The sequence below is a fragment of the Trypanosoma brucei genome, chromosome 10 (assembly GCF_000002445.2).
Source record: "Trypanosoma brucei brucei TREU927 chromosome 10, whole genome shotgun sequence".
In the NCBI taxonomy this organism is placed as follows: domain Eukaryota; phylum Euglenozoa; class Kinetoplastea; order Trypanosomatida; family Trypanosomatidae; genus Trypanosoma; species Trypanosoma brucei.
In genome coordinates, this window is record NC_007283.1 from 376,512 (window position 1) to 404,065 (window position 27,554).

Sequence of the window (27,554 nt, forward strand, 5' to 3'; positions counted from 1 at the left end):
ATAAACCACAAGGACACTCAACAGCAAATGGCAACACGCGCATCGCAACAAACCACCGTTTCATTACCACATAAGTAAAGGCAATAGGAGCTGTACACAGTAGTACCACGTCAAGTAGCAGCAACAGCAAAAAAAAAAAGCAGTAGGACCCTAACGGACAGAACGAGGGTGCGGGTTGCACTCCGGTCCAAAGGAGGAGTGCGTCATTTTTATCCTGAATTCAAAAATGGTACAAAAGACGGAGTGAATCATGGCCCGATTCTCACAACGCCTTTGCTAACTGGTAACATGCTCAGCGACTTTTTCGCACTCCTTCACAATACTACGAGGATTTCAGGATTTAAAAAAATTGATGCTCCCTGCACCTCAGGCTTCCCTACTGGTCGTGCCATCACAACCCGTCCCGCACCACTTTGCAATACGCTCGAGTGCTCTTCACTAAAACGAGATTATTCTGTTGCGAGAAGCTTCTATTGAAAAATAAACATTGATCATCTGGCATCCGTGCTTTCATCCCCTCCCCCACTAACACGTTCTTTAGGAGTAGCAGCTGATGAGAAATTCAGTACGGCTTCCGGATTTGTACTGGAGTTCGGTGAAACCTCCGCATTCGCAGGGTCCCGGGATCCCGACCCCGTGCTGTCAGTGCTAGGCTCCCGCACCACCCGCGAGAGGCGACCGAGTCGGAGTAACAAGTTATGCATTATATTGTTCAACAATAATTCCCTCTGATCCACCGGCGCCAAGGCTTTCGAGCCAAGTTGTGCGTTCCTTGCTTCTTGCACGACATGTACAATAGCGGTCTTCATCTCGCTGTACAACGACTCCACCTGAGCCTCTCTTTCCTCTAGGAGCAGAGATTTCTGTGCCACAATGTTTCGCAGCCGTGCAATCGACTTCTGGCTCGCTGACCCTTGCGTTTTTTGGGAGTCGCAACATCCGGCAGGTGCTGAAGTTAGGGAACAAGTTTCTCGCGTACCACATTCTCTCTGTGGAGTGTACGGCACACTCGGGGATTTTTGTACACTACATTCATCGCTGCAGCTCCGCAGAAATTTGAGTCCCGTTTCATGCAGATACCCCCGCTCCTGTGCAAGGAGCTCCTGGTATTCGCGCAGCTGAAGCCGGACAGCCCTGATCTGCTCGTGGTTGCTTGTCCTCTCCACCTGCAACATACTTATCGTGTCCCGCATGGCGTTTTGCTGAGCCTCCGCCTCTTCTAAGGTGTGGCGCCACTTGCTGAGCTCCTCCCGTGCACCATTCAGCGTTTCCTGGGCAGCTTGTATTTCACTTTCATAGGACTCCCGCTGCCACTGTATCTCATTTTGCAGCCGTTCCTTCTGTTGATTACACCTCTCGAGATTTTGCTTGATCCGTTCGGTCTCTTGGGCGGCACCCACTTGCTCCCGAACCAACTGCTCCCTATCGGCAACCAGTCCGTCGTGAGCCTCCTGCAGTTGCTTGACCTCAAGCTGTAGCGCCTCCACTTGCTCATTGAGCTGCTGAACGCGGCGGTTGTGCATTTGTTCTGCATTTTGAGTTGTATCGGCCGCTTGACGAAGGCGCTCCTTCAGTTCGTCGCAACACCCCTGAAGTTCACAATTCTTCCGTCGTACGTGATCTACCTCTTCTTGTAGAGCTGCTTTACGTGGTTCGAGAGCAGCAATACGCATTTCGGCAGCCCGCAGAGCTGCGGCGGCTTCCTCGACCTGAAGGGTGCTCGAAGATTCCAACTCACATAACTTTCCATTTAAGCGTTGGGCATCACTTTCTTGCTGTGTTGCTCGCATACGCAACCGCTCCAACTCGGTTTCAGCAACGGCCAACTGCGCCTTCAACGAATCCAATTGGGCCTGTTGCTCTTTGCAGGATTCTCCCAACTTCGTGTTGGCTTCCCGTAGCTCCTCCACAGTTGCAGTGAGGGCGTCTGCCTGTCGACGGGAGGCTTCTTCAGCTGTACGGTTTCTCTGGGTCAACAACTGTACTTCCTGCGTGGCATCAAGCAGCTGAGACTCCAGGGAGTCCCGTTCCGTTTCGGCACGCTCAAGACGGGGAATAACGCGATCAAGACTTGACTTGGTTGACCGCAGCTGTTTCTCCAAGTCTTCGCGCGAACACTTGCACTGGTCAACCTCCTCCAATGCTGCTGCGAGTTTCTGCTCCGTTAGTTCGAGTAGTTCACGAGAGGTGTGCGTCTTTTCCCTCAGCGCCTCCTGAAGCCGAACAACCTCCCGTCGCTGTTCGTCCTCAACATCTGCTGCTGTTTTCTTCAGTTCGGAAAATAGGTGCAGGACGTTTGCGTTCTCAGTTTTCACGAGTTCCATCTTGTGTAAAGAGTTTGCATACTCGACCTTGACCACCTCCATCTCATGCTGTGTGGCGTCAAGTTTTTCATGTAACTTTCTTATAACCTTGCTGTGCTCCTCCTTATTGGAACAAAGTTCAGACTCAACTCTTTCTGAAGAGGCTTTGAATGTAGCAACTTCCTGCTGAAGTTCAGTAATTTGACGTAGCAGACCTTGTCGCTCCACCTCCGCACCCTCAACAACGGCCATGAACTCTTCGCACTGCCGCTCACCCTCGATCATAGCATCACTGGCTGCTCGCTCAATAACATCGCAACGACTAAGCAATTTACGTTGGAAGTTTACGTGGTGCCGTACAAGGTATTCATGCGCGTCCAAAACAGCCCTAAACAGATATTCCACAACGAGAGGTATTGTCAGCACCTTCTCGGCAAAGAGGTCTTCGACAACGTTATGCTTCAGCGTGGTATGATCCAGCTCCGCAGTGTGTACCTCTTTCTCAGAGCCTCCATTCTCGCTGTGCAAACGTGACTGTTCTTCCCTTTGCAGTTCAACACGATTTCTCGTCACATCCGGCAACGTTTGACAATCCTCAACGCGCAACTCGGCTTCATTACTATCATCAAGTGGAACCACGCCATCATCTACCTGGCAACTCTTGTTGCATTTAGACTGCTTGCGGCAGATCACCAAGTTACCCATGCCGATATCATCGGGAATGTCCCCACTAAAATTACAGTACGATAAACCATTTAAGTTCCCATAATCAACCCTTTCACCATTTTCTCGATCCTCGGTCATATCAACAAAAGACCGACACACAACGCCGATTGCTTCCGGGGAATCAGTTTGCACCCGCGAGGACACCTTTTCAGAACCCTTCAATACATCGACACAGTGACTACCATTTCCGACAACCTCCCTATGAGAAATGCAGCATTCCGCTTCTTTAGCACCGCAGTCAGCGGTCTCTAGATTTATACAAGGTAAACAACTATCTGCACCCAAAAGCGATCTAACACTACCAACACTACTTGAAGTAGAAGCAACAAAAACAGTAACACCACAATATCCACGAGTTCCACCTGCCTCCTGTGTCACATTAGCTAATTCTACTTGCTGCCTTTCTTCCAGTTCACGAAGTTCTTCCTTTAACTGATCGTTACAAGCTTGGAGAGCATTAAGGCGTTCAAGAATGGCATCATCCGACTCGTTACCTGTGCGGCACGTTTCAAGTTCTTCAAGAAACTTCGCCTCCTGCTCAGCCTTGTATTCCTCCAATTTCTGTCTGAGAAGTTCATCATGCTCAGCGATACGGTCAGCTGCTTCCTGTGTCACATTAGCTAATTCTACTTGCTGCCTTTCTTCCAGTTCACGAAGTTCTTCCTTTAACTGATCGTTACAAGCTTGGAGAGTATTAAGGCGTTCAAGAATGGCATCATCCGATTCGTTACCTGTGCGGCACGCTTCAAGTTCTTCAAGAAACTTCGCCTCCTGCTCAGCCTTGTATTCCTCCAATTTCTGTCTGAGAAGTTCATCATGCTCAGCGATACGGTCAGCTGCTTCCTGTGTCACATTAGCTAATTCTACTTGCTGCCTTTCTTCCAGTTCACGAAGTTCTTCCTTTAACTGATCGTTACAAGCTTGGAGAGTATTAAGGCGTTCAAGAATGGCATCATCCGACTCGTTACCTGTGCGGCACGCTTCAAGTTCTTCAAGAAACTTCGCCTCCTGCTCAGCCTTGTATTCCTCCAATTTCTGTCTGAGAAGTTCATCATGCTCAGCGATACGGTCAGCTGCTTCCTGTGTCACATTAGCTAATTCTACTTGCTGCCTTTCTTCCAGTTCACGAAGTTCTTCCTTTAACTGATCGTTACAAGCTTGGAGAGTATTAAGGCGTTCAAGAATGGCATCATCCGATTCGTTACCTGTGCGGCACGCTTCAAGTTCTTCAAGAAACTTCGCCTCCTGCTCAGCCTTGTATTCCTCCAATTTCTGTCTGAGAAGTTCATCATGCTCAGCGATACGGTCAGCTGCTTCCTGTGTCACATTAGCTAATTCTACTTGCTGCCTTTCTTCCAGTTCACGAAGTTCTTCCTTTAACTGATCGTTACAAGCTTGGAGAGCATTAAGGCGTTCAAGAATGGCATCATCCGATTCGTTACCTGTGCGGCACGCTTCAAGTTCTTCAAGAAACTTCGCCTCCTGCTCAGCCTTGTATTCCTCCAATTTCTGTCTGAGAAGTTCATCATGCTCAGCGATACGGTCAGCTGCTTCCTGTGTCACATTAGCTAATTCTACTTGCTGCCTTTCTTCCAGTTCACGAAGTTCTTCCTTTAACTGATCGTTACAAGCTTGGAGAGTATTAAGGCGTTCAAGAATGGCATCATCCGATTCGTTACCTGTGCGGCACGCTTCAAGTTCTTCAAGAAACTTCGCCTCCTGCTCAGCCTTGTATTCCTCCAATTTCTGTCTGAGAAGTTCATCATGCTCAGCGATACGGTCAGCTGCTTCCTGTGTCACATTAGCTAATTCTACTTGCTGCCTTTCTTCCAGTTCACGAAGTTCTTCCTTTAACTGATCGTTACAAGCTTGGAGAGTATTAAGGCGTTCAAGAATGGCATCATCCGACTCGTTACCTGTGCGGCACGTTTCAAGTTCTTCAAGAAACTTCGCCTCCTGCTCAGCCTTGTATTCCTCCAATTTCTGTCTGAGAAGTTCATCATGCTCAGCGATACGGTCAGCTGCTTCCTGTGTCACATTAGCTAATTCTACTTGCTGCCTTTCTTCCAGTTCACGAAGTTCTTCCTTTAACTGATCGTTACAAGCTTGGAGAGTATTAAGGCGTTCAAGAATGGCATCATCCGATTCGTTACCTGTGCGGCACGCTTCAAGTTCTTCAAGAAACTTCGCCTCCTGCTCAGCCTTGTATTCCTCCAATTTCTGTCTGAGAAGTTCATCATGCTCAGCGATACGGTCAGCTGCTTCCTGTGTCACATTAGCTAATTCTACTTGCTGCCTTTCTTCCAGTTCACGAAGTTCTTCCTTTAACTGATCGTTACAAGCTTGGAGAGCATTAAGGCGTTCAAGAATGGCATCATCCGACTCGTTACCTGTGCGGCACGCTTCAAGTTCTTCAAGAAACTTCGCCTCCTGCTCAGCCTTGTATTCCTCCAATTTCTGTCTGAGAAGTTCATCATGCTCAGCGATACGGTCAGCTGCTTCCTGTGTCACATTAGCTAATTCTACTTGCTGCCTTTCTTCCAGTTCACGAAGTTCTTCCTTTAACTGATCGTTACAAGCTTGGAGAGCATTAAGGCGTTCAAGAATGGCATCATCCGATTCGTTACCTGTGCGGCACGCTTCAAGTTCTTCAAGAAACTTCGCCTCCTGCTCAGCCTTGTATTCCTCCAATTTCTGTCTGAGAAGTTCATCATGCTCAGCGATACGGTCAGCTGCTTCCTGTGTCACATTAGCTAATTCTACTTGCTGCCTTTCTTCCAGTTCACGAAGTTCTTCCTTTAACTGATCGTTACAAGCTTGGAGAGTATTAAGGCGTTCAAGAATGGCATCATCCGACTCGTTACCTGTGCGGCACGCTTCAAGTTCTTCAAGAAACTTCGCCTCCTGCTCAGCCTTGTATTCCTCCAATTTCTGTCTGAGAAGTTCATCATGCTCAGCGATACGGTCAGCTGCTTCCTGTGTCACATTAGCTAATTCTACTTGCTGCCTTTCTTCCAGTTCACGAAGTTCTTCCTTTAACTGATCGTTACAAGCTTGGAGAGTATTAAGGCGTTCAAGAATGGCATCATCCGACTCGTTACCTGTGCGGCACGTTTCAAGTTCTTCAAGAAACTTCGCCTCCTGCTCAGCCTTGTATTCCTCCAATTTCTGTCTGAGAAGTTCATCATGCTCAGCGATACGGTCAGCTGCTTCCTGTGTCACATTAGCTAATTCTACTTGCTGCCTTTCTTCCAGTTCACGAAGTTCTTCCTTTAACTGATCGTTACAAGCTTGGAGAGTATTAAGGCGTTCAAGAATGGCATCATCCGATTCGTTACCTGTGCGGCACGCTTCAAGTTCTTCAAGAAACTTCGCCTCCTGCTCAGCCTTGTATTCCTCCAATTTCTGTCTGAGAAGTTCATCATGCTCAGCGATACGGTCAGCTGCTTCCTGTGTCACATTAGCTAATTCTACTTGCTGCCTTTCTTCCAGTTCACGAAGTTCTTCCTTTAACTGATCGTTACAAGCTTGGAGAGTATTAAGGCGTTCAAGAATGGCATCATCCGACTCGTTACCTGTGCGGCACGCTTCAAGTTCTTCAAGAAACTTCGCCTCCTGCTCAGCCTTGTATTCCTCCAATTTCTGTCTGAGAAGTTCATCGTGCTCAGCGATACGGTCAGCTGCTTCCTGTGTCACATTAGCTAATTCTACTTGCTGCCTTTCTTCCAGTTCACGAAGTTCTTCCTTTAACTGATCGTTACAAGCTTGGAGAGCATTAAGGCGTTCAAGAATGGCATCATCCGATTCGTTACCTGTGCGGCACGCTTCAAGTTCTTCAAGAAACTTCGCCTCCTGCTCAGCCTTGTATTCCTCCAATTTCTGTCTGAGAAGTTCATCATGCTCAGCGATACGGTCAGCTGCTTCCTGTGTCACATTAGCTAATTCTACTTGCTGCCTTTCTTCCAGTTCACGAAGTTCTTCCTTTAACTGATCGTTACAAGCTTGGAGAGTATTAAGGCGTTCAAGAATGGCATCATCCGATTCGTTACCTGTGCGGCACGCTTCAAGTTCTTCAAGAAACTTCGCCTCCTGCTCAGCCTTGTATTCCTCCAATTTCTGTCTGAGAAGTTCATCATGCTCAGCGATACGGTCAGCTGCTTCCTGTGTCACATTAGCTAATTCTACTTGCTGCCTTTCTTCCAGTTCACGAAGTTCTTCCTTTAACTGATCGTTACAAGCTTGGAGAGCATTAAGGCGTTCAAGAATGGCATCATCCGATTCGTTACCTGTGCGGCACGCTTCAAGTTCTTCAAGAAACTTCGCCTCCTGCTCAGCCTTGTATTCCTCCAATTTCTGTCTGAGAAGTTCATCATGCTCAGCGATACGGTCAGCTGCTTCCTGTGTCACATTAGCTAATTCTACTTGCTGCCTTTCTTCCAGTTCACGAAGTTCTTCCTTTAACTGATCGTTACAAGCTTGGAGAGTATTAAGGCGTTCAAGAATGGCATCATCCGATTCGTTACCTGTGCGGCACGCTTCAAGTTCTTCAAGAAACTTCGCCTCCTGCTCAGCCTTGTATTCCTCCAATTTCTGTCTGAGAAGTTCATCATGCTCAGCGATACGGTGACGCAACGAGTCTACCTCTCTTGCTGCATCAGCTCTTTCACTTTCAAGTTGTTGTTGCAAGCCGGAAATGCACATCTCAAGCTCCTTAACACGAAGTGCCATTCCGGTTTCAACGCATACAGAAGGTGTCACAGAGTCTCCCACACCAAATACAACAGCATCATCATCGTCCTCCACTCTTGGTTGAGAGGCCTCACCTTGTATAACCATTTTAGCAAAAGGATTCAAAGGAATACCGGCGGTACTACTATTGTTTTCAGTTTCCTGTGTACTCTCAAGTGTGTGGATACGGTCTTGTAACTCACTTAGCTCCCTGATCATCGCTTTTTCGGCACGCTTCCGTTGTTTTATTTCCTCTTGCTTCTGCTGCTCTGTTTTTTCTTTACATTCCAGTTCTTTTTTTACCTTGTTGTAGGCAACGGTACTGTCCTCGTTTATTTTCCGCTCGCGTGTTAATTCCTGCTCGAGGTTTTTTATGCGCTGGTGAGCGGCTTCTACTTCCTTTTTACTCACATCTACTTGTACGCCAAGCTCTGAGTTTGCTGCTTCTAGTTGCAAAATACGTTCTTTGCACTTCGTTTCGCTCTCCTTGATCGTATCGCCTTCGTTCTGTATTGTTACCACTTCACCTCTAAGGGCATTGTTATCATCTTTTAGTTTTTGCAGTTCTTTCGCTTTGAGTTCGAGAAGAATATGCAACTCCATTATTTGAGTTTTGAGACTGTCGTTCTGCTCATTAACGCTTTCGAGTCGGAGTTGCAATTCCCTGTCGCGCTCCTGCAGTGCTTCTTGAAGACTTTGCAACTCTTCTTCCTTTTGCAGTTGCCTTGCATTCGCCTCGGTCACACCCTTCAACTCATTTGTTAGCACATCGATTTCAGATTCTTGGTTTCGAAGTTGAGCGTTCAGTTGCTCTATTTGTTGGTGCTGTATCTCCATTGTTTTGTGTAGCGTAGCTACATCTTTGTTATACGATAACTGCTTGAAGTCTTCATCATCACCATCCACACAGCTGACGGAAGGTCCACACATCGTTAACAACGCCACGTGGTGCAACTCCTCGGGTTCCGCGGGTGTTGACTCCGGAAATAACGGTTTGTCGGTGGGAGCGCACCACTCCGCCAACTTTGTTGTGGGCATGTTGTACTCCTTTGCTGTGATATTATCGTCCTGTGGCAAATGACTACTACCACTACTACCCATATTTTGTTTATGGGCTTTGGAAGGCTCCTCTGATGTAGTGATGAGGGGAGAATGAAGTTTCCCCTGCAGCGGCATCCATTGTTCTCCTTGAAGGTACCTTTTGAATATAATATATCCCTGGCGTCTTAACTGCTCGAATTTCTCGGGTGAGTGGCTCAAAATCTCTGCGCGCCGGGCTTCCATCATCGCGCGCCCGCGTTCCATATAAGTCTTCCTCGTTTCCTCATCCATCGTGGCGAAAGGCCCATCCATCCCTCGCTGTGACGACCACGCGGATGGGTAAGCGAATGTAATCTTGTTTCTTAAAACGCAAAAGAAAAAAATCTCTAGGTACACTCGTACAGCGTTACAATTGTGATAAAGACAAGAGTCTGCTCAGGATATGGAAAAAGGAAATGAAGTTCCTCAGGCACCTATGTCCCCACAACCTTATCAAACTAGTGGAAAATTCCCTCTGCCGGTGTGTTTTTTTTCCTCCCCCCTTTTATTTTTCTTGCACTCACTCCGCTTTGTCTGTATTATTCCCCTTTCTTCCTTCCCTCCCCTCCGCCCCGTTGTGCGACCAACAACGTACACGGGTGGTGGAAACGGAATTGTAAACTGGGAGAAAACCGTCCCCCCCCCAAAAAAAAGGAGAAAAAAACAAGAAAAAAACTTTGCTGCCGTGACTTCTGCCCACCACGGTAATTTGAGATATCACCCTCTGAAGAAAAAAAAAACAAAAAAGAGGGAAGAGGAAAGTAGAGAAATGCAGGGTGCAAAAAGAAACTTATTCCACACATCCGTCTCAGTGCAGTAGGGAGATTGGGAGCACAACATACCATGGAATTATTGTAAACAAAATAATACATACAGTCGTTTCACCAAGTCACAACTGTAAGAAGGAAGAACGAAAAAAAAAAAAAGAGCAATTAGAAGTAAAAGCAATATGGTAATATATTTTGCGGAAAGTGGATCAGAAAACTAGGAGGTGAAGATACTGAAAATAAGTCAACAAAAACCACACTTCTCAGCACCAACTGTTGGTGTTGTATTCCGTAGCAACCACTATACGCAATGACCCCACGCTTGCGGTTGAGAAAATGAGGCCCTAAAGTGGAAAGCGTACTCCAACGAGAGGGTTGATGCTGAACAACTAAGATATGAGAAGGAAGAAACTTCATTGGAAGAAGTCAGAATTAGAAACGTCCCGTTGCTCACATCACATAGGCCAGTCTACTTGATTTTATTTGCATTCCCTTTCCTTTGGATTTTTTTTTTCGCTGTTGTGAAATTCTCTACACACGAAAGGGATGTCTTGTTTCCAAACTGCGAGCTAAGTATTGCACGAACCAGGGTCATCTGCCAAGCTCTGACATCCGAGCTTGACGACAGTCCGAACGAGACAGTATCCTGAGGAGCCGTTTTCATCCAATTCCCTACACTGCGGCCAATTGGAGCCGCGCCAAGTGGACTCCACGAATAACAAGGGAGGAAAACAGCAACAGAGAGTAGTAACAATGTTCTCTACACTCTGACGAATAGGTTTCGGTAGAGCCCCTCCACTTTGTGCAATAAAGCCTGGACGGTGCGCCTGTCCTCCTCGTGAGTGAGTGGAACGAGAGGTACGTTAAGCACTTGCACAGAGCCACCCATAGTGGCATCAGCGATGATGGACCGGGTGGTCACCGTCGGTGAGTAAACTACCACCTGCTGCAACAGCAGACGCAAAATGGCCATTGCGTCCTCCCATAGTTTCTTTCCCTGTAACTTCTTTGGCTCCAGTTCAGCTTCTAACACCCCCCTCTGTTTTTCGCGTTTGTCATCCGGGGTCAGCAAAAGCTGTTCAGAAGCCGCCCAGCGGATGAGATCAACAGCGTGCCGGAGCATCAACTCCTTCGCGGAAGGTAAGCAATCAAGCGAAGTACCTCGCGTCATTAACGTGAAGGAGTGCTGTGTAACTCCCTCCTCGTTGTCCGCCGCTGAACTTGCTGTTGTTTGAGTACCTTGGTTACTCTGAAGGCTCTGTTTGAGCTGAGACGCGGCTGTTTGAATGTACCCTTCTACCTGCTTGAGGTCATCCAAGGAGTCATGAAAGAGAGACGATGAGGCACTCATGTTTGGACCGTTCGTGGCGTTGGCAGCTCCTCCCGTATCCCCGGCAACATTGCTGCACTCCGAAAATACGGTATTTACTGCCGCACTAAGAAGATCCCACCCGTAGGATAGCAGAACAAGGCCTCGGCCTGGGTCACGCTCCCTCTCTACAATGTTATATTGCAGAATATGAATATACTCACGAAGCGCCAAGATAGTTTGCCTCTTCTCCAAAGTCGTTAAAACATTTCTACCGCCTTCACAATTCTCAACCGGGAGAACTGAATTATCCACTGCGCTGGGGTACTCAGCCAGCGCTTGTCCCGCAAGTGTCACCCCGCTTGCAGACCCCAGAGCATCAGCAAGTACGGACCTCGGTGATCCTCCTCTCACTAATACAGGTGCACTTCGAGGCTCTTCATGAGTAAACCACACGTGGTTCTTCACATCGATGATTGTGCAGCGCTTTTTCGCCTCGGAATGCAGCATCTGCCGAAGCAATTCGTAGCAGCTGGGCGAAAGGCGCCTTCGATTCACGTATCCTCCCTCCTGTTGCGACAGCTCCCCACCCGCACCGTCTGTCGTAGAAGTTGATGCAGAGGGCGCACGATTTGTCATATCCAACTGCTCTGCACGCGCAATAGCACCAAGCAGAGCATCCGCCGAGCAGACGGTCGCTTTGGGGTAGATATAAGGGTGTCTAGCGAACAGTAATTCGTACATGATAACCCCCAGTGCCCATACCTCCGCTTGATAGTCATAAGAATCGAAATTCAAGCGCTCCGGAGCCATGTAAGCCATAGTGCCAACAGCAGATTCAAACATTTCTTCGCCCTCCGTGGCCTCCAAAGCGGAGCCCTTTCGACTGTTAACCTTCGCCATACCCCAGTCGGCTACTTTCACTACCGCCTCATCGATATTACAGGATGTTAGAAGAATATTGGCTGGCTTTAAATCACGGTGCATCACACCTCGTTCCCTAAGGAAACACAAGCAGTCAACCAGCTGCCGCATAATACGTCGGGCTTGCGCCTCCGATAGTGGGTCGTGCTTGGCCAAGTACTCTTTTAGGTCTCCCCCCTCGCAGAGCTCCAGAACGAGCACGTAGCTTGGTTCATTTTTGTCATCTATAGTTTCGTAAGTACCGTAAGCTTTGACGACGTTCGGATGACCCGGGCACCCAAGCAGGTCCATTATACTGATCTCGTCGGGTGTTTCATCCCTCTTTTTCGCTGGCGCCTTAATAATCTTCATGGCAACATGATACCCCTCTTTTATGTGCTTCCCACGGTATACTTCTCCAAACTGCCCTTTTCCAAGGCTTTCATCCATGTACATTTCATAGTCACCAACAACACATGTGTTGCCCTCGCGTACAGGGGTACTAGGTCTCCATTTGCTATCAAAGTAATCACCTTCTACATTTCCCTGCATTATACGTGTGGCATCCACTGTCGGGTGTCGACGCAGCTCGATATCATCCCTCTCCACGTCGCTGGCCCGTCCTTTCCCTAGCACGCTTTGAGTGAAGAATTCCACTATACCATCACCCCCCAACCACTTCAGAAGAGCCATGGAGTACGCCCACTCACCTTCGATAACACTAAAATAGTCCACAACCCTAATAATATTGGGAAAATTTATGGCCAACACGCCCACTTCTTTTTGCACATACCTGCTCAACTCGTCCTTCTTGTTCGCAGGCCTCTTTAACACAGATACCACAACGTCGCAGTCGTCTTCCACATGTTTTCCACGGAAAATAAGACCAATGCTCACGCTCCCGGCGACATTACTCCAGTCCACCTGGCTACAATGGCTTAGAAGCCCAGAAAGTTCCGCCATCCTCTGGACATTCCTATAGTCATCGATACCAAAGCAATCAACATAGCCCTTAAGAATCTCTTCGGCACGGTCCTCAACTCGTTCGGGGCAACACCACGCCTTTCCACAGCTACAGCAAGATCTCATACCATCAAGTAACTTACCCTCTCCGTCACTTTATACCTAGAAGGAAACTTTTAAAAATATGAACTCACTCTTTACTGCTGTTTCTTTTCCGACCTCCCCCCCCCCTCCTATGACTGCCTTTGTGTACCAACTTTTACAAGAACAAAGAAAAAAAAAGAGCGCACAATTTCCTATACATCACCGACATATACATCTGACCTCATCGTAACTACGGCGATCAGCACATATATACCACTTAACATCCAAACACCGTGCCGAACCCTAGTCCATTTCCACACACGATGGTGGTATATTGCCTCGGAGAGATGCAAACGGAGCTTGAAGTAGGAATTATATGCACCGCTGGAATTAGTCTCACCCACTCGTAAGCATCCTCATGACTCATCCATCCTCAACTCCTCAAGTGAGGCACAACACCACCGACCAGGACTCACAGGGCAAAAAAGCAAGTGATTGACAAGCAACTGTTACCAGTACACCACCATCAACCACCGAGGTCGGCACACATTACAAGAACAACGGTAATGTTATCCATCGCTTCGTTCATCGCTACGCTCCATGTGTTACACGGGAAAGAACTCTCCTCTCTTCTCATACCGGTTTCTTTATTAGCTATTCTTCGCATCCTTTTCCCATTCATTCATCCCTTGTGCTCACATATCTTCCCCAAGTATGATCATTGTGAAACAAGCGTAGGGGAAATAACAAAACAAGCACAAGGCACAAGAACTACCTGCTTACACAGGTAACATTAAATAGGGAGGAAGCATGGGAAAGTACAAATTTACGTACGGGTAATTGCACCACAGAACCCCGTTGCCTCCCACCATCAGCACATCAGCGACCGCATTTACAGTTTTGCCTTCACAGCGGCCTTCCTCCGCTCAAGTTCCTTTCCCCATGTTTCATACACGCTCGGTTTTAGGATTACAACATCACGCACCTCACGGTATGATTGGTCGTAATCCAACCCGTAGCCAACCACGAACACATTGGGAACATCCGCCACAACGTATTCCGCAGTGAAAGGTATTTTACGTCCACCGGGTTTGTCGATAGCCACGAGGGTTTTAATGCTCGCGGGTTCGCTCTTTTTCAAGCTGTCCACCACTTCCCTCAACGTCAGCGCAGTATCAAGTATATCCTCCAAAACAAGGACATGTTTGCCGCGGATGTCACAAAGACCGTCAGCCTTCACGTCAACTCGACCACAACTTTTAGTATCGTGACCATATGACGAGGCCCGCAGGAATTCCACACGTGTGGGGACGCCAAAATCACCAAGAATGCGAACCATGTCAGCAGTGAAGACGAAGCTGCCTCTCAATACAGACACAACTACCAGAGGATTTTCAAGTGGCTTCAAATTGCAGTTGCTGTAGTCATCGGCAATACGCTGCGCCACACCGCGCATGCGAGTGTGTAGTTCTGCCTCTGTAAAGAGGACACTCGTTGCGAAGTCGTATTTGCAAGCTGGTTCCATTCCTCCTGCTTTTCTTTCCAGAATATCTCACGCGAGCTTTATGATATCTCTTGTGAAACCTTGTTACCGCAGAAGGAAAAGAAGATGCTAACATTGCACGATAATTGGGTTAGGTTCAAGGTAGTGGACTACCAGGCACTGCATGATACCTGTGGGGACGGCCGCATTCACGTCAATATTGCCAGATTAAACAGAGACAGAGGGGAAAAAAATAAGAGGAGGGTGGAGGGAGAGGAACGTAAGCACCGTGTCCCGTCTCTTGGGGGGTAGAGACGTCAGTAACCAAATGTAGTTGTCGCTTTTATAGATGAAATGACCTTAAATGAGACCGGCGTACCATATGAGCCTAATGACGGGACGCTTTGGAAATACATCGCCGTGGTGTTAAGTCGCATTTTAGAAAAATCAGTCGACGCACATCAACCAGGGGCACCAAAGTGACCTGAAGGAGAGATAAAGGAAAGAAAGAAGAAGGGTATGTGTAGTATACAACTCATTTTCATGTACACCTCATATGTTGCTTAGCTGTTGCTGGATGAGCATCACCACATGACACTCTACTCACACATGCATGCAGAAACACGCACACACACACACACAAACATATATATGTATGTATACGTGTACATGTAGCTGAAAGTCCGTACATTTTTTCATGCGGGTGTATGTGTGCCTGTTATTTTTCTTTGGTTCACATTGGACGCTGACAGAAACTGCGTCAGATAACAACTAAGATAAATATCGTCAAAAGGTGCAGAAAAAAATAAGGTTAAATGTGTGCACTGAGGATGACATGAGGAGACAACAGAAGAAGTACTACCAACAGCAAGCAGCATACAATGCGTTATAACCGAAAACGGAAGAAAGGAAGGATGAAAGAAAGAAAGAAAGAAAGAGAGAAAATAAAGGACGGGGGAAGCGATGGTGGGAGGGGAGCAAATGTTCCTCGGCAGCAAAGGAGGGTAAAGGCCGACCAATGGAGGAAAAACAAAACAAAAAAATTGGTGAGGCCTCACGGGGGGGGGGGGTTGAGAATTGAGAGGGATGGAAGAAAAGAAGAACACGTTCATACAAGACAAACACAAATACACGTGAAGCATCACAAACACGAATTACGTGCAATCAACCTGCAGCGGAGAGGCAATAAAATAAAAAAAAAGAATGGCGGAGTGGAAAGGAGGAAACCAGCAGTTGAGCCCTTTCACACACACATAAAAAAAACTTAGCAGTGCACAACATGGCGGACCCGAACAGCTGCTACACAGTGATTGAGAAGGAAAATAAATAAATAAAAGAGTGGAAAGAAAGGGACGAAAATGAGAGGAGAGGAGAGGAGACGCATTTCCACATGTGGCGACCCGTTTTTCCAACCCCCACGTCATGAACTTTATATATTTTTCTTCCTTTTGTTTTTCTTCTTCCCCTTCCCTTTTCTTTTGTTTTTTTTTTGTTTTAAAGCCAGATTCATCCTCCCCTTTTTTTGTCCTTAAACAAAATAAAAACTCGGCCATTGACGACCGGCTATTTGCTTGCCCTCTCCCTAACCCTGCACCTCTACCGTTTCTCTTCATGAGCTGCAAAACAAACATTCGCACGCCTTCTCCCAAAATACAATTACAAACACAAATACGCACAACAACTCATAAGCACAAACAACTTAACCACAGAAGACACAAAACAAAACAAAACATCCTGCCTTTATTATTATTATTATTCCCCTCCATTTTTTTTTTTTGGGGGGGGGGGGGTTCACCGCCAACAAATAACTTTCTTCATTTCGCCATTTATCACATCATCACATATCTCAGCGCCCTCTACTGCATGGGTTTCAGTCACCCTTATTTTTATTTTGTTCCGCTTTGCATAACTTTTTTTTTGCTATTTAAAATTAACTAACTTCATTTTTTTTCTTTTTTGCCGTTTGTCTCTTGTTTCACCTTATTTTAATCTTTTTTTTCTTGATTTTTTTCACACACGATTCCTTTTTTTTTTTCCGTTTCTTTTAATCTGCATGTGGATATACGCCCGTACGTACGCAACAGTTTCATCAAAAGGATATATATATATATATGTTTCTTTTTTTTTTCATTGGTTTTGTTTTGTTACTTGACAATTTCATTTCATTTTATTTCATTTCACTTTTCTTTTTTTTTCTTTTCTCCCCTTTCCCCTTTCCGTGCTATTCGCTATTTTCCTCCTTCCCTTTTCTCTCGCTCCCTCACCCCTTTTCCTCGCTACAACTTACAAACACAAACACAAACACACTCACACTCGCATGCGTGTACACACTTTTTCTTTTCTTTTCTTTTCTTTTCTTCTCTTTTCTCTTTTTTGATTTGTTTTGTTTTTTCTTTTAATTATCCGCGAGTGTTCGGGTCGTTGTTTTTGTTTGTTTGTTTGTTTCTTTTATTTCTTTTTTTTTTTGGGGGGGAGGGGGAGGTGTCTCTTTTCATATGGTCGCGATACTCATCGATTTTTTGTTTTGTTTTCTGTTTTTACATCGGTGCATCTTCCGCCTCATTCTTTTCCTTTTCTTTTTTATCTTTTTTAAAAAACAAAAAACCTTTCAAGTCGTCCCTTTTCCTTCACCCGCACCTCCAAACTCGTGTGTGTGTGGGGGGGGGGCTTTTTTTTTTTTCCTCCCTCCTGTTTTGTTCTGCCAACGGTACTTTTGTATTATTTTTTTTCTTCTTCTTTCTTCTTCGCTCCGATTTTTCTTTTTTTTTTTTTTGTTGTTTCAATTCATTTGCTCTTTTTTTTTTGAACTTTTCCTCTTGAGGAGGATATGGGGAGAAGAAAAGGAGTAGGAGGAGGGTTTTTTTTTTCATTCATTCATTCATTCATATCCACCCCCTTCCCTTCTCATTTCCTCCCTTACCGTTTATATGGTTGTTGCCTTTCTTTCTTTTCTTGTTTTGTTTTGTTGTTGTTTCATTTTTCTTTATATATATATATATATATATATATATATATATATATATATTTCATTTCAAGTAAAGAATAAAAAAAGAAAAAAGAAAAAGAAAAGCCAACAGGATGGCCCTCCTCACAGCTGCATGTCACATTTATTTATTTTAACTCCTTCGTTGTTGTTTTGTTTTTGTTTTTGTTTTTGTTTTTGTTTTTTTTTTCCTCCTTCTCCCCCCACCTTTTGTTCTTTTTTTTTCGATTCTTCGGGGTCTTACGGCACTTTACCTGCTTCCATTCATCCATTTGAAAAAAAAAAAGAGGACGTGACGGGGACGGGGTGTGGGGGAGTAAAAACGAAAACAGCAGGCGCGGGTTCTTCCTTTTGTTATTATTATTTTTTCTTTTTTTGTTCCTTTTGTTCCTTAAACATTAATATCATTTTATATAAAAACAAAACAAAACAAAAAACAAAAAAATTGCTCTCTCTCTCTCTCTCCCCGCCATTTTTGTTCCGTTTCATTCCGTTCTTGTGTATGTTATATCATATCATATCACTCAAGTTTTGTTTTTTCTTTTGTTTTTTTCTTTTTTTTCATTTTATTTTGTTTTTTGGTTTGCTTTGCCTCCCTCTCCCTCCTTCCCCACACCGCCGCGTATTTCCCCTCTTATTTCCTCTTCTCTTCACATGATTAATTTAAGTGCTATAAATAACCCTAATGGTAACAGTAACCGTCATAATAATAACAATAATAATAATGATGATGATGAAGATGATTGTGGCGGTGGTAGAAGCAGTAGTGTAAGTGAGCAGAAGGACGAATATAAATAAATAAATAAATATACAAATATATTCGCTCAAAAATACCCATACAAAACGGAAACACAGACACGAACGCGAACGCACGGACTCTTTCATATTTTGTTTTGTTATATATATATATATATATATATAATATTTTGTTTATGTATCTTTTTTTTTCTTCTGTGGTTGCCTCTCCTTCCTTTGGAGTTTTGGCCCAACACATACCCGCTATTGCCTTTTTTTTTCCCTTCTTCTTCTTCACTGGTTTTCGGTTGTTGTTTATTCTTTATTTATATATTTTTTTCTTTTTTTTTGTGTGTGTTTTTTTTTTGCTTCCTTTTCCCTTTACCTTTACCTTTGCCATTGTCATTCTTTCTTTTTCTCTTTTGTTGTTGTTTTTGCTAATATTTTCACTCTCTCTTTCTCTCTTTTTCTTTTTCTTTTCCTGAAAACACAAGCACAAACTTTCATTTGTTTCTTTTTTCTTGTTTTTTTTCCTTTTGCCTCTTTTGTTTTTCCCCCCTATTATTTTCCCCCCTTTTTTCTTTTCGTTTTTTTACTTTTTTTTGTTTTACTTTCCGTTCACTCTGCAATAACGGGACTTCTTATTTTTTTAAAAAAAATTTTTTCCATCATCTCGCAATTCCCCTCCCCCTTATCTTTCCTTTTCCCTTATCTTTCCTTTTTATTTCTTTTTTTTCCTTTTCCTTTTCCTTTTTCTGTTGTTGTTGTTGTTTGTTTGAAAAATATGATAATTCCGTCCCTTCCGTTCCATTTCAATTAAACTTGTATGTAGAGGGAATCGCACAATGAAAAAGAAATAAGAAGAGAAAATAATAAAAAAGGAGAAAATAATAAAAAAAGTAAAAAAGTAAAAGCAAAAAAGCAAAAAAGAAAGAAAAGGGGAAGTTGGGAGAAGGGGGAAAGAAAAAAAAAAGAAAAGAAAAGAATGCACAAATCCCGGAATGCAATGTCCCACATCACACAAATAAACGTCTAGCATCACATCACACAATTCCCCGCCACTTTGCAGCCACCATTCCTTCACACGTGCTTTTATAAATATAAATATATATTTCCCCCTCCTTTTTTTTAAAAAAAAAAGTAAGTCTCATTTCTTGTTTGTCTTTGTTTTTGTTTCATCTTTCATTTTTTTTTGTTCTTGTTGTTGTTGCTGCTGCTGTTCCATTCCTATTCTTCTTCCCCCATGGCGAAGAGAAGGAGGAGGGAGAGAAAGGAGGAAGTAAAGGAGATAAAGCGACGGTTCATTTCTTACGCATAATAATAGTAATAATAATAATAACAGTAATAATGATTGTAATAATTACTCTTTCTTATCTGCTCATTGACCGATAACATCTCCACTCTCCAGTTCCTTTTTTCTCCTCTTCCTCTTTCTTTGTTTTCTCACTCTTTCTCTTCCTCTTTTCTTTTTTTTTTTGCTTCTTCGTCGATTTCCCCCTCCACACACACACATACTTCTTCAAAAGAAGATGGGGGAAAAACAAAGAAACAGAAATCGAAAGTAAAAAGAAAAAAAGAGAATGAGAGAGTAGGGAAAGGAAAAGGAAAAAAAAAATAGTAACAATAGTAACAGTAATAACAGTAGTAACGACAACGGTGACAACTGTTATTATCATTATTATCATTATACTTCCATGTTCATTTTATTTGGTATCAGTGTACGGTGCAGCCATGGGGGACGCGTCTTTACTAGTGAGGAATCGGTTCTTGGTGTCGTGGTGGATATAAATTGTGGATATCACCTGGGGGATTGTCATCAATGTGATCGCGCCACTTTTGCCACATCATTTCGATTGTGTCCTCAACAATAGTGCCAGTAAGTTGGTCCTTTGCGACAATTGTTTCCTTATCATTCAACATGTAGGCGTTAATTAGGTACAGTGCTTGAAGTGTGAAGGACATAACCAAATGAAGGTGGTCGGCAAGATCAGGAATGTCGCGGAATTTCCCTTGCAAGTACTCTATTCGCTCCTCCCGCGAGGTGAGGTTAGCTTGGTAGTCCGATGGGAAAACGAGTACGTAGTGAAGAAGTAACCCACCGATGGTGGATGGAACATCCCCAAACGGTAATATGGAGGCGAATTCAGCAAAATCTTGCAAACTGCAGCTGCTGTTTCCAGAAAGGAACACAGTGGAGGTGATAACCTCTACAAGCTCGCGAAGGCAGCGGCACATAGCACGAACCATTACAGTGAAGGCACATAAGTGTCGACTGTAGACAGGAGCCCATACAAAGGGCAAGTTCTCACTCGCACGGCGATACGGCAGCTTGACGAGACAAGCAATACGTGAGGCCAGTAACACACGCGAGTCACTATTGGTATCCTGGTCATCCATACTAATTTCTACCTGCTGATTGGCAGGATTGATGTAGCGACAGGGATTGCTATTGATAATTCGAACGCGGACCAACTCCGTCAGGAGAACAAAAGATGCCTGAACGTCAAGTGGGTTTGCCTTGATGGTTGCCCTCAGGTATATGGGAAAGTACACAGATGGGTAGTCCTTTAATCCCTCATCCGCCATGAAATTGATGTCGCTTGCTTCACTTCTCTTCATGCTGCTGAGATCCTTTTCGTGGTAGGCGGCCGGGACGGAACCACCCCGGTCGTGGCCATCCATCCCGCAGCACTCCATTTCCATCCCATCCACCGCGTCGTTAGGAGCAGTGGAGTGCGAAAAGTAACCGAGGAAATCAAATGACTTAAGAAGAATAGCTAAAAAGGTCTCCCTCTTGCTGTTGTAGCGGATGGGCACCCGACCTGCAGGACGGTTGCTCTCTTCCACCGCTGGTCTCGATGCATCAGCTGTGACACTAAGCACTGAGGCAATGCTATAATCTGCTAAACAGTCTTCGTCCAATTTCTTCAGCTGATCACTATCTGAGATTTCCCACTCGTCTAAGTCGATGAGGTCGCGGGGTCGATCCATCGGAGCCAATATCGGTTGAAACCATCGAACCCACGAAAGGCACTCGGTCCGTTTGATTGGGGGCGGGTGCGCAATCCTCTTCAGTATCTGTCCAATGACTTGACTGCGCATCGTCATGAGGAGCCCTAATGTGGTGTGATAGTCCTTAGTGTCTGAAACGGGGCATTCATCACGGAGGTACGACTGTGTTATAGCCGTCATTATACGCACAGACAGCAGTCCAGAGAACTGCATGTAAAATAGTGACAGCGGCACAAGATGACCCAACACCCCGGCGAGATTTGTAGGCATGTCGGCGTTCGTCAAGTCAGGATCGAGTACGCGAACTAAGTATACCAACGGTGTGTCCCGTGATTTCGTGGAGAATACCGCACTGTAACGAAGGTATCCACGCCCTTTGGAATGCTTAATGGAGAGACCGGCCTTCTTGCCCGTTTCCTGTGAGCATGCATGGGCATTGATAAAGTCCTTAATGGAGCGAAATTTCGGTGTGGGCGTGGATAGTTCCTCATAAACCTCCTGCATTGAAAGATTAAGGGTCACGCGCGCGGACGACAGTGCAGCGTGCGTTGCCGTAATGAGGCCAAGGTCCATCAACCTATCCCCCGCAACTCTAGTATTCGTTTCGGTGACGTGATTCGGGAAGAGTGCACGAAGAACCCTATCCCTGTCTAGATAATTTACGCTGCTATTAGACACGTCAATCTGCACAATGACTTTCATTTCGTCATACGGAAGCAACAACATCTCTGGCGGCCCCATTAATAAATCCGCAATTCCCTCCTTGTGGAATGCAACCATCTGCGCCCAGTTGAGGAACGGGGCCGTAACCGCCATTACGCCCAGTTCCTCCTTCAAGTAGCGTGCAACCGCCATTTGCACGTCCTCGCCTAGGGGCTGATCAAACGCTTCTTGAATTTCCACTTCATCCGGTATTTCACCATCCTCCAGCTTACTCCAGACGGCGTCGCGAGCACGCAGCTCCGCCTCAGTCGTTAGAAATGTCTCCACATCACCACTCACGCTAAGACCGTTGAAGACCCAAATGGGTTCCAGTTTCATGTTTCGCATCCACTCCACGTGCTGCTGCACTAACATGAGTAATTCCTCGGGGAGTGTAGAGTGAAGAAACCACAAGGAGTCTCTCTTCCTGAGCTCATCACGAAGACTCGTAAGGCAGAAGTTACCGTCCACAGCCACTTTCAGCGCGGGGTCGTCCTTTCCATATCCCTCTGGAAAGAACTTTGAGATATTGTCCACCGACACAAGGCCCCGATCATGTAGAAAATCGTAAAGCGCCTCCGTGGAGCCGCTCATATTCGCATCGTCCCCCGGAAATGTGTCACCCATGCTTGGGGTCGTAGGGATCATAGCGTGCGGACTGGGCGACACGCCTGGTAGAGGCATAAAGTTGCCCACTTGGGGGGGTAAACCTTGGCCCATCATGGGCGACTGATTCATGCGGTTGGGAGGCATCATCCCAGGATCAGGTGTACCTATGCGCGGTGGACGTGATGCGTTTGATGCAGGCATTTGGGGACCCATCCCCCTTGCCCGCATTTCCAAGTAACCAGCATTGCCACCACCACCACCGCCACCACCAATACCAGCCGGGGGCCTCGACGCGTTCATCGGACCTCCAGGGCCAACACCTGCACCAGGCAAAACGCCACCGTACGGCGGGCCCGCCGGCATCGGTGGTGGCGGTGGTGGTCCCACAGGTGCACCCGCACCGTAACCTACCTGCGCTGGAGGGCTTACGCGCGTATCCGGGTACCCGTCATGACGCATCATTGGTGCACCGTACATTCCGCTGGGTTGCATATGTTCCATGAGAGGTTGTCCTCCACGACCAAATCCCATTGGCGTGTGCGCCCCTTGATGGGGAAGTGCACCGTACCCACCGGGAAGGGGTGCACCGGCAGGAAGCCCGTTGTGCATCGCTGGGTTACGCCCGTAAGGAATATTTGCTCCACCTCCCATATGGGAAGGGGAGGAAGGATACTGGCCACCGTGCACATCTCGGTACATTCCACCCATATCTCCGTAACCACCACCGGTGCCCGGGCTCATTTGATTGTAGCCCTGATTATACATGGGCGTCTGCTGCGGAGGACTATTCCACGGACTGCCAGAGACACCCTGCCCAAAACTATGTGGTGGCATTTGCGGCTGACGGATGTTGTCGTAAGCATTACCGTAAACGCCATTGTGATGGGGGTGATGATGGTGATGTTGGTGCGGATGCTGGTGAGGATGTTGGTGCTGGTGCTGATGTTGATGCTGATGCTGATGATGGTGCTGATGCTGATGATGGTGCGGATACATCATAGAGGGGCCTGGGGGTGACATTTGTGGCCCCTGCTGTCCCAGGTTTCGGCCCTGTCGTTCATTATTGCGATTTGCTCCAGCTTTCCTCATTTGTGCTTCCCCCGTCTGTTCCACCTAACTAACACACGCACGCCCAGACAACAACTACGACTAACAACACCTCCAAAGAAAAAATTGCTATTTTTTTTCTTTAAAAAAAAAAAGCGACGGCAACAACTACAACTACAAATATATAACAGCTGCTTTCAAGGAAAGGTGCAACGTTAACACACTTTCCCCCTTTACTATTGCTTTATATACAAAAGTTAACAACACAGGAGGAAATGCAGGAGAGAGAAGGGAGATTATTAAGGGAGGTAAGGGAAAAGAAAATGCAGGACCTGTGATACACAGACAAGCTTGATCCAGGCCTCCCCGGGAACTGGGGTGCCCAGACACAGGCGTAGAAAATAAAAGAAGGAAAAAATAAAGAAATGGAAGTAACGGGAAAGCCCCCACAGAAACGCTAAAGATGATTCCCCTTCAGATTAACCTCAGATACCCACTGGGAAGTTACGAAGTGTGGTAATACAACAGCTTCTCAAGAAATGAGTGAACAAACAAATAAAGTAAAGGAATACCCGCCCAGGTGCACATATATCAACTCTCCCCAACGCTACTCTCTCTCCAGCACCCCCTTTCGCGTTTTGTTTAAGCAGCCCACTGCGTTACCGGCGTTTGTCAATTTAAATACTACCAATTATTATTCTTGCACCTGCTCATATGTCCCTCACCTGCACGATGTTACCATCGGGGCGCAGCGGCCATTTCACGGACAGCTCTGAGTCATTTTCGAAAAAAAAGGGCGAAAACTACAAAACTACAACAACACAATTGTGAATCATAAAAGAAGGAAAAGTGATGATTTTAGGAGAACTCGAAGCCAAACGGAACCGAGGCGATCAATCAAAAACACACACAAAAAGAAAAGCATACGGGGTTTCCCCCAGGAAAATTTTTAAAGTTTCACTGAGACGTGGGGAGAAAAAAATAGGTTGAACAGCGAATAGCGTGCGCTGGAGCACGAATGAGGCGGCTGTGACGGAAGATGATGAAGAGAAAATAAGTAAGAGGAAATGAGAACCGCTATTGGCTAGCTAAAGAAATCATTCGTACACTTATGTACTCTTTGTATTCTCTGTTGAGCGCTTGCTGAACAGCACCTCGCCCTCCACTGCGGGGCCGAGACGCGTTCCAGGAGGAACGGCACCAAACTCAAAGTTCTCAATACCTTTACGATGTACCTCGGGGACGCCCAACATGTCAAAAATAACAACGGACTTCCGCGGAAGAATTGGGGAAAGGAGCAGCGTCGTCACGCGTACACCCTCCAGGGTAATGTACAGCACCGTGCGGAGCCGTTCCGGGTCTGTTTTGACGAGTTTCCATGGCGCCATGTCGGTGACGTAAGCGTTGATGGCACGTAGCACGTCGAAAACGGCAATGATAGCTTTCTGTATGTCGGGAATCAGGTAGTAGTGATCCGCCGTTCCAGGCAAATCCTTAATGAGTTGTATGAGGGACTCGTCCTCCTCGGTGTAAGCCGCAGGACTGGGCCACTCGCCGTTAACATTTATCTTCGCAGAAGTGCACCGCATGACAAGATTGCCGAGCGTATCAGCAAGCTCACCATTAAGGCGGGCAATCATGTTCTTGTCACTGTAGTCACCATCATCGGAGAAGCCCGACTCCCGAAGCAGGAAGTACTTAAGCGCATCGTAACCAAACTCCTCTGCCTTCTCCACCGGATCGAAAACGTTCCCGAGGGATTTGCTGATCTTCTTGCGATCCTTTGTCCACCACCCATGTGCGACAATCTTCTTGGGTAGTGGAAGGCCAGCAGAGAGCAGGAACGCAGGCCAGTAAATTGCGTGGAACTTCAAAATGTCTTTCCCAATAACGTGAACATCAGCAGGGAAGCGCTCGAGCTCGCTAAAGTCATCCGCTAGGCTCACCTCCTTCCCGGATTCATCTACTCGAAGACGTGAACCAGTTAAATAATTCGTCAGAGCGTCGAGCCAGACATAAACGCAGTGGTCTGGGTTGCCTGGAACGGGTATCGCCCAGTTGTGCAGTGTTTCCTTCTTGCGGGAGACACTCAGGTCAGGCAAGCCCTTCTCCACCGCGCGAATTACCTCCCTTCTGCGAAACTCTGGCACTATGCAACCGGGGTTGGCATGGTACCATTCCAAAAGCCTCTCGCGGAACGCGCTCAGGCGGAACATATAATTTTCTTCTGAGACCCACGTTACGACGTGCCCACTTTCGAGGCTCACTTTGCATGGATTGCCATCCTTGTCAACTCCGTCCGTGATGTTCTGTGGCGTAAGGAAGGACTCATCACTGATTGAATACCAACCTTCATAACGGCCGAGATAGATGTCACCTTTCTGCTCCAACTTCGTCCATAGCTCCTTAACCACCGCCTTGTGTTGCTCATTGGTGGTGCGAATGAAGTAGTCGATGCTGTAATCCATCTGTTCAAAACACTTCTTGAACTCGCCAGCCACAGCAGCCGTAAAATCATACGGAGAAACCTGTTTCTGCTTGGCAGCTTCGGCTACCTTCTGCCCGTGTTCATCGGTGCCAGTCAATGCAAACACCCGCTCTCCCTTCACGCGGTGGTACCTCCCAATGACGTCGGTAATCAAAGTGCTGTACACGTGACCAATGTGTGGTGCTGCATTCACGTAGTAAATGGGTGATGTGACAAAGAATACTTTCTCCACCTTAGCCGACACCTTGTACACACGTGGGCACCGCAAGAAGTCGGCAGCTTCCTGCACAGAGAGGTTCTCGAAGGCGTTATCAATCAACGTCTTCTGTTCCTTTTGAAATGTATTGAACCACTTCACAAGATGCGGTAGCTGTTGCTTCTCCGAGTCCCGCAGCACACCGCTCTCGCAGAGAGCAGGAAGGACAGCACACCATACAATACAGTCAATGAAAAAAGTGCTGACGGCATCGGTGGGATCCGCAGCCCCTTTACCTTCAACAGCTGGAGAGTAAACACAGCGGTCATCATTTTCACTAATCTTTTTGTCGAGATATGAAAACACAGCCAGAGACTCCGCCGTTTGCCGTCGTTGCGTGTAGAGCGGGTGCACAGCACGGGTAAAAGTCGTTGCCTCCCACTCCAACCACGTCTCGTGCTCCAATGTCAGGTTTGTCAAACCGGCAACGGGAGAGGCGGTACCGTCACCATTAGATGAATCTGCTGCCCCTCCATTATTACTAGTGGGTTCAACGCTGTAAAATAAAATGACGCGGGCCATTTCGTTAGGTGCAATGATGGGCTGCTTGAAGGCTGGATGGTGCAAAATAGGAGTTGCATATGCTCCCGATAGCGACACCTCTACGGGTCGTTTAACGTAATAAGAGCACAGCAACACCTTGAGGGCTTGTGAGTTGGCCTTTTCTGAAAGCAGCTTTAGAGCCATCCCGTGAAATGCAGAGCCTGATTGGTGCTTCAGACGACAACCTATCTTTGGGCTTATTTTATCTTTCTTTCTCTTCTTTTTAAAGGGTTGTTCCTGTTTTGTTCGCCTTCCTTATTGTAAACGAAGTGATAGATAGGTACTCCTAAGCTCACTTTGTTATTCTTTCCTTTTAGAATATGTTTTTTTTGTGTGTGTGGTTTCACTGTTGTTTATGTTTCTAGCGTTACTTATCGTTCCCCCTTCCCTTTGAAGTTGTCAGTGGCGGTGCTTTGGCTCAACTGATAGCGTCTTTTTTTTTTTTTTTAAAGGCTACTGCTGTCAGATCTCCTTTCAGCAGTTATTCCTCCCTTTATTCCTTGTTGTCCTTTTTTGTAAATGTATATCTCGCCTACTGTCTTGATCGTCACGAACTATACGCCTTACTGATTTCCTCCTTCAGTGCCTATTTATTTGTTTGAAAAATCCCTTGCGTCACAGTGGACATCACCGCAACATGACGAAATAGTGAGACACAAAAAAATAGAGAGAAAAAGTAAAGAGTTAAAGGGAGGAAATATGCATGTGTATTGTTTTACTTGTTTTTGCACTATCTTAACAGGTAAAGTTAGCATTACTACGACGCATCCGTACAGCATGCGCGTTACATCACATGTCCATCCAATTTACTTCGCTACTTTTGCCTTGTCGCA

The 27,554-nt window shown here is 46.1% G+C and overlaps 5 protein-coding genes across 5 annotated transcripts, besides 30 other annotated features; all 5 read right to left on the reverse strand.

Moving 5' to 3' along the window:
* Window positions 1-491: 491 nt before the first annotated feature.
* On the reverse strand, window positions 492-9,110 carry Tb10.70.6570 (hypothetical protein, conserved; the record flags this gene model as incomplete). Its single annotated transcript, XM_817310.1, has 1 exon — window positions 492-9,110. The coding sequence occupies one exon, from the start codon at window positions 9,108-9,110 to the stop codon at window positions 492-494; it is 8,619 nt and encodes a 2,872-aa protein (XP_822403.1).
* Window positions 9,111-10,364: 1,254 nt separating this feature from the next.
* Tb10.70.6550 (protein kinase, putative) lies at window positions 10,365-12,905 on the reverse strand (the record flags this gene model as incomplete). The annotated part of the gene is made up of 1 exon (XM_817311.1): window positions 10,365-12,905. The coding sequence occupies one exon, from the start codon at window positions 12,903-12,905 to the stop codon at window positions 10,365-10,367; it is 2,541 nt and encodes an 846-aa protein (XP_822404.1).
* An 850-nt stretch (window positions 12,906-13,755) lies between these two features.
* Tb10.70.6540 (hypoxanthine-guanine phosphoribosyltransferase) lies at window positions 13,756-14,388 on the reverse strand (the record flags this gene model as incomplete). Its single annotated transcript, XM_817312.1, has 1 exon — window positions 13,756-14,388. The coding sequence occupies one exon, from the start codon at window positions 14,386-14,388 to the stop codon at window positions 13,756-13,758; it is 633 nt and encodes a 210-aa protein (XP_822405.1).
* A 559-nt stretch (window positions 14,389-14,947) lies between these two features.
* Window positions 14,948-14,998: a microsatellite.
* A 250-nt stretch (window positions 14,999-15,248) lies between these two features.
* Window positions 15,249-15,290: a microsatellite.
* Window positions 15,291-15,782: 492 nt separating this feature from the next.
* Window positions 15,783-15,842: a sequence feature (T-rich).
* Window positions 15,843-16,230: 388 nt separating this feature from the next.
* Window positions 16,231-16,392: a sequence feature (T-rich).
* Window positions 16,393-16,460: 68 nt separating this feature from the next.
* Window positions 16,461-16,500: a sequence feature (T-rich).
* Window positions 16,501-16,529: a microsatellite.
* Window positions 16,530-16,599: a sequence feature (T-rich).
* Window positions 16,600-16,678: 79 nt separating this feature from the next.
* Window positions 16,679-16,743: a microsatellite.
* Window positions 16,744-16,767: 24 nt separating this feature from the next.
* Window positions 16,768-16,812: a sequence feature (T-rich).
* A 202-nt stretch (window positions 16,813-17,014) lies between these two features.
* Window positions 17,015-17,150: a sequence feature (T-rich).
* A 61-nt stretch (window positions 17,151-17,211) lies between these two features.
* Window positions 17,212-17,232: a microsatellite.
* A 98-nt stretch (window positions 17,233-17,330) lies between these two features.
* Window positions 17,331-17,371: a microsatellite.
* Window positions 17,372-17,480: 109 nt separating this feature from the next.
* Window positions 17,481-17,519: a microsatellite.
* Window positions 17,520-17,802: 283 nt separating this feature from the next.
* Window positions 17,803-17,909: a sequence feature (T-rich).
* Window positions 17,910-18,032: 123 nt separating this feature from the next.
* Window positions 18,033-18,064: a microsatellite.
* Window positions 18,065-18,119: 55 nt separating this feature from the next.
* Window positions 18,120-18,146: a microsatellite.
* An 80-nt stretch (window positions 18,147-18,226) lies between these two features.
* Window positions 18,227-18,250: a microsatellite.
* A 132-nt stretch (window positions 18,251-18,382) lies between these two features.
* Window positions 18,383-18,543: a sequence feature (CT-rich).
* A 22-nt stretch (window positions 18,544-18,565) lies between these two features.
* Window positions 18,566-18,678: a sequence feature (T-rich).
* Window positions 18,679-18,705: 27 nt separating this feature from the next.
* Window positions 18,706-18,729: a sequence feature (AT_rich).
* A 25-nt stretch (window positions 18,730-18,754) lies between these two features.
* Window positions 18,755-18,817: a microsatellite.
* Window positions 18,818-18,912: 95 nt separating this feature from the next.
* Window positions 18,913-19,002: a sequence feature (A-rich).
* A 20-nt stretch (window positions 19,003-19,022) lies between these two features.
* Window positions 19,023-19,050: a microsatellite.
* A 104-nt stretch (window positions 19,051-19,154) lies between these two features.
* Window positions 19,155-19,178: a sequence feature (AT_rich).
* Window positions 19,179-19,221: 43 nt separating this feature from the next.
* Window positions 19,222-19,273: a sequence feature (T-rich).
* Window positions 19,274-19,378: 105 nt separating this feature from the next.
* Window positions 19,379-19,425: a microsatellite.
* A 47-nt stretch (window positions 19,426-19,472) lies between these two features.
* Window positions 19,473-19,548: a sequence feature (CT-rich).
* A 37-nt stretch (window positions 19,549-19,585) lies between these two features.
* Window positions 19,586-19,679: a sequence feature (A-rich).
* A 134-nt stretch (window positions 19,680-19,813) lies between these two features.
* Window positions 19,814-23,476, reverse strand: Tb10.70.6480 (hypothetical protein, conserved; the record flags this gene model as incomplete). Its single annotated transcript, XM_817313.1, has 1 exon — window positions 19,814-23,476. One exon carries the CDS (start codon window positions 23,474-23,476, stop codon window positions 19,814-19,816), a length of 3,663 nt encoding a protein of 1,220 aa, XP_822406.1.
* Window positions 22,635-22,658: a microsatellite.
* Window positions 23,267-23,374: a microsatellite.
* Window positions 23,477-24,543: 1,067 nt separating the features above from the next.
* On the reverse strand, window positions 24,544-26,865 carry Tb10.70.6470 (methionyl-tRNA synthetase, putative; the record flags this gene model as incomplete). The annotated part of the gene is made up of 1 exon (XM_817314.1): window positions 24,544-26,865. One exon carries the CDS (start codon window positions 26,863-26,865, stop codon window positions 24,544-24,546), a length of 2,322 nt encoding a protein of 773 aa, XP_822407.1.
* Window positions 26,866-27,554: the final 689 nt, after the last annotated feature.